The 10728-nt window shown below is 38.6% G+C and overlaps 1 protein-coding gene across 1 annotated transcript; it reads left to right on the forward strand.

Annotated features, from left to right (window-relative positions):
- The first annotated feature begins 264 nt into the window (after positions 1 to 264).
- LOC121240678 (ankyrin repeat-containing protein At5g02620-like) lies at positions 265 to 4303 on the forward strand. The gene is made up of 5 exons (XM_041138170.1): positions 265 to 448; positions 580 to 663; positions 885 to 1463; positions 1639 to 2051; positions 3331 to 4303. The coding sequence occupies exons 3-5, from the start codon at positions 1106 to 1108 to the stop codon at positions 4210 to 4212; spliced, it is 1653 nt and encodes a 550-aa protein (XP_040994104.1). The 5' UTR covers positions 265 to 448; positions 580 to 663; positions 885 to 1105; the 3' UTR covers positions 4213 to 4303.
- Positions 4304 to 10728: the final 6425 nt, after the last annotated feature.

Below are 10728 nucleotides of genomic sequence, written 5' to 3' on the forward strand. Positions count from 1 at the left end.
AAAAAAAAAAAGCATATGTTGCATGGAAAATGGTATGCACCAAGTCCACCTATATGGCGATATCCAACCAGCAGGCACATTAATAGCGCGTGAGAAACAATCGATATGTGTACCCGTGATGTTACTCTCAACTACGCCTATAAGGCTTGGAAAGGTCCCGGTGGATCCCAAAAAGCGCGTGGGGTTGTTAATTCTGTTGGTTCTCAATGGCCACTAACTCTAGGTTTGCCTCCCTTTCTGCCTGTTTTTTGTCTTCCCCATTGTTTGATTCCCACATTTCCTCAAAGCCAACGTTGTCATCATCCCCCACCATTTACAAAAGTTCCTCTCCATTTTTCATTGGTTTATATAGGGTTCGGGAATCACCTCTGTTATATAATCCATGTGCAATTTATAAAGTGGTTGAATGCATGTGCGGTTTCATGTTTCTTGATTGGCCTCTCGACTGGTACCGATGCTGTTCCTTTCTTCTTCTTTCTTCCTTCCTACAAAATGAAAGCTCCATTAAAAGTTCTGGTAGATTTCCACTACTTACAGCTTTTTTCTTTTTTTTTTTTTATGATCCCATGGCAGTTGTAGAGAAAATGCTACCGGATTTGTTATTTGGGTTATCTTTTTTGTTGGATGGAGGAGAACAGAGAGAGCTCCATTTCTCTAACCCAGGTAGAAAAAAAAAAAACTTATGTTAATTCTTTCTTGTTGTCTAATCTTTCTTAGTGGAATGGATCCTGTTTTTTGCTTTTCTTTTCCTTTTCCTTTCTCTGGAAGCTAGATTAATTGCTAGATGTTTACCGTTTAATAGGAATAGAAATTTGGCTCGTTTGTTGGAAATGCAATTCGATTGTAGCTGAGAAAGATTGAACTCATATCTTTGTTTCGAACAGGATACTGATTGGGATGCAGGGAGTGTCGGAATCCGACATGGGAGATAGGAATCAAGTTTCAAGGCGTTTCCTTTTTGCTGAAATACCATATTGACACGAAGATATAAAAATTGTTGCGGTGGATCGAAAGTGTGGATTTTGATCTGAGTTTCTCCTGGGAAGAAGAATATGCTGTGAAATAAAAATTGATTAGAAGTAGCTGAGGAGAGGAAATTTTATCAATGAATCCGATGGAGGCAGTGCCGGAGCAGCCAGAAACAGGGCAGCCCAGCGTGCCTCGGAAAAAGATGAAGAAACAGTTAACTGGAAAACGCGAGGACACGCTCTTGCATTCTGCAGCAAGGGAAGGAAATCTTGCTGTTGTGGTAGAAATCCTTGGCGGCACCGGAGAGGCCGAGCTGAAGGAATTGTTGGCTAAGCAAAATCATGCTGGCGAGACAGCTCTTTATGTTGCCGCAGAATACGGTTCTGGTGATTTAGTTAGGGAGATGATCAAGTACTATGATCTTGCTGATGCAGGCATCAAAGCAAGAAATGGCTTCGATGCATTACACATTGCTGCAAAACAAGGAGACTTGGGTACGCGTTCATTTTGAATAAATCTATTTGCAATCTTCTTCATTGATACGGCAAATACACTACTAACATAGAAGCCTGTCAAAACGTATATGGGCTGCTATAAATGGTGCTTTTTGGTGGAAAGTACTTGTTCTTTAGAAGGTAATTTGTGTGTTTGTTTTGGACATTTTTTCAGAGGTATTGAAGGTTCTAATGGAGGCCCATCCAGAATTGACTATGACAGTGGATGTGACAAACGCGACGGCTTTGCACACAGCTGCAACACAAGGGCACACAGAGGTTGTGAAGCTTTTGTTGGAGGCAGGAAGCAGTCTGGCAACCATTGCAAAAAGTAATGGGAAAACAGCTTTGCATTCTGCAGCAAGAAATGGTCATTTGGAGGTTGTGAAAGCGCTGCTGGGAAAGGAGCCTGGGATTACAAGAAGAACAGATAAGAAGGGGCAGACAGCAGTGCACATGGCAGTGAAAGGACAGAGGAATGAGGTGGTGGTAGAGGAGTTGATTAGGGCTGATCCTTCTTCGGTTAACATGGTTGACAATAAGGGCAACACCGCGTTGCATATAGCAACCAGGAAGGGCAGAGCTCAGGTAATCAGTATTTCCTTGGCCTCTTAGGCCTGATTTGTATTCGTAAGTCATCTCAATTCATTTCAACTCATCTCAATTCATCTTATTACTATTCATTATTATTCATCAACTTTAACTCATAAATCTCACTACTATTCACAACTCATCTTATTACTATTCACAACTCATTTCAACTCATCTCAACTCATCTTCGAATCCAAACGATACCTTAGTTTAGCAGCTGCACAATTCTATTTGAGAATGAGAAATACTTTAGCCAAGATCCTACAACATTAACCGAAAACAGATTACCCAATCGTAATTTACCATGTATTACCTTTAAATTTTTTTTTTTTTAAAACAATAATAAATTAACTTTAAAAAAACAAAAAGCAATGTTTTTTATTTAAAAAAAAACCAGTTTTATATTTATTAAAAAAAGATGAAAGTGCCCTCCTTTTTCAATTTTCTATTTTTTATAGAAAAATTGGTTTTTTATTATAAGAATTTCTATATTTGTTTCTCCTTTTCAGCATCTATATGAAAAGATTTTGCAACTTGTAAAATGCTGCTTCTAGAAAGACTGAGAAATCGCTTTCTGGGTTATAGGCCGCCCATGGAAGATGATTACAGACTTGGGAACAATGGTCCACTAAAATGTTAATTTATTGGATGTGCGGTGCACTACTGGTTATAATGATAGATCTAGAATTTAAGGTTTTTAAAAGTTAGTGCTGGAAAATAATGGCAGAACAAATATCGAAGTCTAGTTTTTCTAACATCTCTATCAAGCAATTACATGCATTAAACCTAATTCACTAGTGTAACATGTAAATTTTCTCAAGCACAAGATATGTAAGCTGTGTTTGGTTGGCAAACCTACCTCAATCCATTTCAAAACATTCATTGATAGGACTTACTACTTTTTCAACTTTCCATAAAAAAGTTAAACTTATCTCAATATATTTTATACATTTAAACACAAATATCAACATATTTACATTCAAACACATTTCAATAAGATTCACAAAATACTATTATTTATAGATCAACTCAGATCATCTAAAATCACCTCAACATCCAAAATCCTTTTCATTTTCAATACTTCAAACAAGGTTGATAGCCCAACAATGCACCCTTTCAGGGTTTCGATTCATATGCAGCCATGTTTTTTAGCCACTCATTGTGTTAGTTCCTACATAGAGTTTATAATTGATCTAATTTCCACCTTAAACTAAATAGGTTTCTTAATAGAATCAGCTAAAAAGAAGTTTACATGATTCGAGGACTCTTTATGCAGATTGTAAAGATGATTCTCAGACACAAAGAGATAGACACAGAAGCTGTCAACAAGGCTGGTGAAACTGCCCTTGACACGGCCCAGAAAACTGGCCACTCTGAAATCGTAGCCATTCTTCAGGAGTTTGGGGTTCAGAGCGCCAAAAATATCAAGCCTCAAGCACCAACAGGCACTGCCCGGGAGTTGAAACAAACTGTCAGTGACATTAAGCACGAAGTTCACCATCAGCTAGAGCATACTCGACAAACCAGAAGACGTGTTCAAGGCATTGCCAAACGTCTCAATAAAATGCATGCAGAAGGTCTTAACAATGCAATCAACTCCACAACCGTTGTGGCTGTCCTCATTGCCACAGTTGCATTTGCAGCCATATTCACAGTCCCTGGCCAATATGTTGATGACCCAGAAAACATTCCTCCTGGACTCTCCCTAGGGGAAGCCAATATTGCTCCAAAAGCTCCCTTCATCATCTTCTTCATCTTTGATTCCATCGCCCTCTTCATTTCCCTAGCCGTTGTGGTGGTGCAGACCTCAGTTGTAGTTATAGAAAGCACGGCAAAGAAGCAGATGATGGCAATCATCAACAAACTAATGTGGTTAGCCTGTGTGCTTGTTTCAGTGGCATTCTTGGCTCTTTCATTTGTTGTGGTAGGTGAGAGTGAAAAGTGGCTGGCAGTTGGAGTTACAATTATAGGAACAACCATAATGGCTACTACTTTAGGTACCATGTGTTTTTGGGTAATCAGGCACCGAATCGAGTCCTCAAATCTGAGGAGCATTCGGAAGTCATCGTTGGGAAGCAGATCAAGATCTTGGTCACTATCAGTGATGTCAGACTCTGAGATCCTGAACAATGAATACAAGAAAATGTATGCAATTTGAAATTCTGCATATGCGTGTATAGTAGTCGGCATAAGTGACCTTATGGTTCTTTATATTAACATCCAAAATGTACATCCCCTGAGGAATTGATTCATAGTTTTTTCTTCAAAAAAATTTGATTACTACCATACTGGATTAGTGATACAAAGATTGTGCTCAGTTAAATCATTAATGTAGTCTGAGCATGACTCTCAAATGTGGACTTGTGAACATGTAGTGACAACTTTTACTGTTATGAACCAATCTCATTATACTCAAGCTTAGAAACATAACAAGGAGATACACTTCTTAAGTTGAACACGTTGATGACAAAGAGGAGCAACAAGAAATCGAAGCATCTAAAGTTTCTACCAGATTTAATGTCACTATATCAAATTTAGACAGAAGTTATCTAAAGATATGAGTGACAACTAAGATTCAATAATGTACAGCCTTTCACTTTTCTTTTGGAAGTCAAAAGATTGTGGACAGATTCATGTCAGAAATAAAGATCCAATTATAGGTTCCACCCTTTTCTTTTCCTTCCCTTTTTGTTTCTTAAAATAGAATCACTACTACGAAATTGATCCTTTTCATGATCTCCTACCAATGGAGAGAGAGGTGGCAATTGATTACATATTTGTAGGGACAATGCTAGGTGAGAAAGGTGACTGATCTTGCATTGTACCAATAGTGCAAATTGCATTTTTATTTTTTTTAGTTTTTAATCATTTTTTAAATTCCTTTATATATTTTGAAAAAAAAAATTCACAAACACATTAAAAACACTTCCTTAACTATTAAGTAAAAAAAAAAAAAGAATCGATAGCTTCTCCCAATGAGAGAAGCATTTTCATATTTGTAGTTCATAAAAGGATAATCTCCAAAACATCAAAAGCATTGGAGTTGAACCATTATTGGAAATCATATGAAACTCGACCAACAATGAGATAAACCAAACCATATATGCAGGTAGGTTTTACCATTTAGTCTACTTCCCACAGTGTTATTGAATGTTATATAAATATAAATAGAATAACACTATCGGTTCATCTTAAATTTACTACTCAGATGGTGCTCTTGATATGACACCACCACATAGTGTCACGTAGTTTATTAAAAAAAAAATACAAGCACGAAAGAGATATATGGAATCTAGAGTTTCAGTCTACCTCTTTTAATTTTTCGAATGCCCTTCTGTTTTGAGTTTTTTTTATAATAAATCACGTGAGACCACATGGTGATGACACATCAAGAATGCCACATTTGAGCGATAAGTTTCAGATGGCCCAATAGCAAAACTCAAATAAATATATCTATTCTATATTAAAAGCGGCAATGCAAAAAGCAACAATATTTTTTCGTCTTCCTTTTTTTTCCTGTTTTACCCTTCTGTTTGAGTAGTTTTTCCGTTTTGTCCAATAGGTGTAATTTATGTAAATACAGAAACAAGAACAATTACAAAAATTTCTTAGATGTTAAAGAACATTACACCCAGATTTAAAAAAAAAAAAAAAAGACTCCGAACTATAGAGGAAGATTTCTAAGATTTCGAAATTTCTACAAAATACTAAAACAATATATCCATATACACGAAAGGGAAGCAAATACATAAACAAATATGTAAGACAAACCAAACCAAATCTGTAATGCATGCGTAGATCTACAAAAAAAGAAAAAAAAAATCGGCAAACGGTTCCACAAACAGGGTGGATTTGATACATCTCTAGACCTAAGAAAAAAAAAATTGCTTAGAAGATTCCACAAACAGAGGGTTGAAATAGATTATATGCATATGCATGAGATAAAATCATACTCAAATACAATCTCTAAGTTGTTGAAAATTTTACAACTTCAGTAAAAAAAAAAAAAATCATACCCATGTACACAAACCAAACCAAATTCAAAAATAGTGTGTAATACATGTGTACATCCCACCAAATACCAAAATCGAAGCTCAGCCATGCCTGGAACACCAAAAATCATCGCCATCAAATCACTTGATTTGCGACATATGCCCAGATCTATAACGACATCCCCTAAAACCACCCAAATCCGTCATGAGACCCACCACGCAAGGAGGATATTCACTCAAAATGATTCACTTTAATCACTTCTCCAACCCTAACCATTTCCCTCTTCCCCTCCCTGTCTGACCTGAAATTGAGAGAGTGAATGTTATGGTCCCACATTAGTTAAGAGTGAAATGGTATGTGTGCATATAAGCTTAGGGGCAACTCCACCTAGCAAGCCGGTTTTCTAGGATGTGAATCCTTAGGCCATATATGTACACATAACAAATGGTATCAGACCCACCCCACCTATGCAGTCCATATTGGCACGATTGCAATCGTGCGGCACGGGGGTGATATCGGCATGGCAGTGTTTGTCCGAAGCTAAGAAAGACCTAATGCACAGCCAGCCCGTGTGAGCGACGGGACCGCTGTGGACATCGGCTACGAAGCGTGGTGGTTGTTACGATCCCACATCGACTAAGTATGAGATTGGTTGGTGGTTTATAAGCCCCTAGGCACTCTTCCCTTATAAGTTGGTTTTTAAGGATGAGTTCTACCTAGTGAGTTCATAACGGTGATATACAACTAGGTCGGTTCCATGGCAAAAATGACTCGATTGTCACAGCTTTCTGAAGTTGTTACAAAAATAAAAAACGAAAATGCAGAACTCAAAGAAGCACAAAATCGACAGCAAATACTACTGGGGAACTCATCCAGCAAGTGGGCTATCTTGCAAATAATTATACCACCCTCTCCCACACCATTACTAGCTTACCATACAAACAACCCATAAACAACCATCAAAACCCAGAAAGCAACCAAAATCCTGAGGGAAACCGTATCCACTTCAACAACCCAATTTTTGATAATCAGGTTAGGATCCACAGTAGAACTATAAGGCTGGATTTTCCCAAATTTGACTGATCTGATCCGAATGGTTGCGTCTTTAGGGCTCAACAATCTTTTAACTACCATGGCACACCCGATACCCAAAAAAATACATTTAGCCTCCTGCTATATGAAAGGAAAAGTTCTCACATGGTACCAATGGCTATTAGCTTCTCACCCAATAGCCACTTGACCTAAATTTGTGCAAGCACTTCAAGTCAAGTTTGCTCCTACCACTTTCGATGATCCTATAGTAGATTTCACCAAGTTAAGATAGGTATCCACAGTGGAGGAATACCAAACAAAAATTGAGGTACTATCTAATCGTATTCCTGGACTTCTGGAAGACTTTCGAATTAGTACTTTGCTTAGTAGGCTACATGACGATATTAGAATCATGATCACTATGTTTAGACCTACAAACCTTCCTACTACTTTTGGTCTAGCTGGACTATACGAAGAAGAGGTATGGCGTAGATTCAAAAATCAAAACAATACCAACACCTTCCAGCCCATCCCAATAAGCCAAGTTCCACCAAAATCTAACTTTCCTAGACTCCCAGCACCTAACCTCCCCACGGCTACTAGGTCCCCCACCTCCTAATTATCCCTCACGACCAAAAAAATCAGACCAACCCATTAAATCCCATCTTCCTATACAGCGCATTACTTCAGCACAAATGAAAGAAAGAATGGACCGTGGCCTTTGCTACTACTGTGATGATAAATGGGCCCCCAGTCACAGCTGTAGAACTCCCAAGCTATTCCTTTTGGAAGGATTAGAAGCTGAGGCTGAGGAAGAAGTCTTCGAAGATGTCCAAGAAGAACCTGCCATAAGAGAAGAACAAACAACAGATGAGGAATAAGCATTATTAGGCATATCACTTCATGCAATTTCAAGTACTCCTACTCCCCATACCAAGTGATTATAGGGATATTAGAGAACCACTATGTGGTGGTTTTAATTGATTTCGGAAGTACACATAGCTTCATTGACCCTAGCATAGCCAAGAAAGCTAATCTAAGGATTACACGAAGCAACAACCTCTCGGTAATTGTTGCTAATGGGGATCGATTACCCTGTTTAGGATGTTGTGAGGTAATTCCATTCCACCTCCAAGGTAATTATTTTTATGCTAATCTATACTTGTTGCCTTTGGTGGGATGTGATTTGGTTCTCGGGGTGGATTGGCCATCCAACTTGCAACCTATCTTGTGAAATTTCACACAGCTCACGATGAAGTTTACATGGTGTAGAAAAAGGATGCAGCTCCAAGAGCTTAGGCCCTCGGATTTAACTATGGAAGATGTAGAAAATTTTTGTATAAGAGGGAATCCTAAAGGATTAATGCTACTACTAATGGAGGTTTCACGGGAAGACAACTCCAACTCTATTCCTGCAGAGTTACAACCACTGCTAGAGAAATTCCACTCAGTTTTTCAAAAGCCAAAGGGGCTCCCCCCACATCGAAGTCAAGACCACAAGATACCCCTTATGGATGGCACCAAATCAGTAAGTATTCGGCTCTATCACTATCTATATTATCAAAAAACAAAAATTGAAAAAATTGTTGATGAGTTGCTAAGAAATGGAGTCATACAACCTAGTCAAAGTCCATATTTCACTCCCGTATTATTGGTGCGAAAGGCAAATAGTAGCTGGAGAATGTGTGTGGATTATCGGGCTTTAAATCAAGCTACTATCAAAGATAAATATCATGTTCCTATCATTGATGAACTTTTAGAAGAATTGGGACGGACCTCAATTTTTTCTAAGTTGGACTTACGGTCGGGATACCATCAAATTCGGGTAAACACCCAAGATATTCCAAAAACAACATTTCAAACCCACCAAGGTCATTACGAATTCTTAGTAATACCTTTCGGCCTAACTAACGCCCCATCCACATTCCAATGGCTTATGAATGATATTTTCCGTCCCTGCTTAAGAAAATCCGTTCTTGTATTTTTTGATGATATTTTAGTATTTAGCAAATGCTGGAATGATCATCTTATACACTTCGAAACAGTGCTAAAATTACTCCAACAGCACCATTTGTATGCAAAGATGACTAAATGCAGGTTTGGAAATTCGGAAATAGAATTTTTGGGGCATATCATTTCCTCAAAATGGGTCCAAGCCAATCCTAGCAAGATTTCAAGTATGCAGTGGCCTCTACCTACTTCATTCATTAAAGGCTCTAAGGGGATTTTTGGGTCTCATCGGTTACTATCGGAAGTTCATCAAAAACTATGAGTAACGTAGCCCCCCTTACGGCACTATTGAGGAATGATGTTTTTCAATGGAACCCAAAGGCTACAGAAGCATTCATCACCTCAAACAAGTCATGGCTACTCCACCAGTTCTAGGGCTACCAAACTTCTCTAAAACATTCATCAGTGAGTGTGACGCTTCCAGAGAAGGCATAGGGGCAATACTAATGTAAGAAGGAAGGCCTTTGGCCTATCTAATTCAAGGATTAAGAGGCAAAAGCTTACAACTATCTACCTACGAGAAAGAGCTCCTTGCTTTAGTCATGGCAGTTAAAAAATTGAGGACATATCTACTTGGGCAGAAGTTTAAAATCTGCACAGACCAACAGGCCCTTTAAATATTTGGTGGAGTAACGGATTGGTACTCCCTCACAGCAAAAATGGGTTTCAAAATTGATAAGTTATGAGTTTACAATGGAGTACAAAGCTGGACGTGAAAATAAGGCACTCAATGCCTTATCCAGAATTGAAAATCTGCAGCAACATATTCAGCAATCACTCTCACTCAATTGGAAACTCCATGGATTGATAAGGTGAAAGAGGCTTACCCAGCAAATGAACATCTTCAAAAACTACTCAAGCAGCTACAGGAAGGCATCCCCTCATATCAGAAGTTTCAGTTGCAAGGCATCATTCTCTACAAAGGGAGGATACACCTAGGCACCAATCAAGAGCTCCAGCAGCAAGCCCTACAAGAAATGCACAATCATCCATAAGCAGGGCACTCAGGATATCATAAAACTTTAGCAAGGGTCAGAAAAAAATTTTACTAACCTGGTTTAAAGGGAGCTGTCAGGACCCATGTACGAGAATATGAAATCTACCAACGAAGTAAAAGTGAGCACAACCACCCAGCAGGACTACTACAACCACTACTCTTTCCTGAAAAATCATGGACTAACATTAGCATGGATTTCATCGAAAGATTGCCCCAATCCTCCAATAAAAACTTCATCATGGTGGTGGTTGATCAACTCATCAAATATGCTCATTTTATTGCCCTAAGCCATCCCTACATAGCCATAACTATTACTGGACTATTGCTGGACTATTCTTGGACAACATTTCCAAACTACACGGCATTCCAAAGTAGATTGTAAGTGACCGAGGCCGTATATTTATTTCACATTTTTTGAGGAAATTCTTTTGATTACAACAAACCTAGCTCAACACAAGCACTGCCTACCACCCACTAAGCGACGGACAAACAGAGATAGTCAACCAGAGTCTAGAAGGCTACCTTCGAAGATTCTGTGGAGACAAACCTAAAGCATGGACCAGATGGCTCTCACTTGCTGGGCTGGGCCATATGTGGAATTGGTGGGCTGGATTTATATATATTTTTTGGGCCCCATTTTAG

This window comes from Juglans microcarpa x Juglans regia, chromosome 7S (assembly GCF_004785595.1).
Source record: "Juglans microcarpa x Juglans regia isolate MS1-56 chromosome 7S, Jm3101_v1.0, whole genome shotgun sequence".
Lineage (NCBI taxonomy): Eukaryota > Viridiplantae > Streptophyta > Magnoliopsida > Fagales > Juglandaceae > Juglans > Juglans microcarpa x Juglans regia.

Coding starts and splice junctions, on each gene's coding strand:
- LOC121240678 (XM_041138170.1), top strand. CDS start 1,106: ATGAATCCGATGGAGGCAGTGCCGGAGCAGCCAGAAACAGGGCAGCCC. Junction 1,464..1,638: donor TGCAAAACAAGGAGACTTGG/GTACGCGTTCAT, acceptor ACATTTTTTCAG/AGGTATTGAAGGTTCTAATG. Junction 2,052..3,330: donor CCAGGAAGGGCAGAGCTCAG/GTAATCAGTATT, acceptor CTCTTTATGCAG/ATTGTAAAGATGATTCTCAG.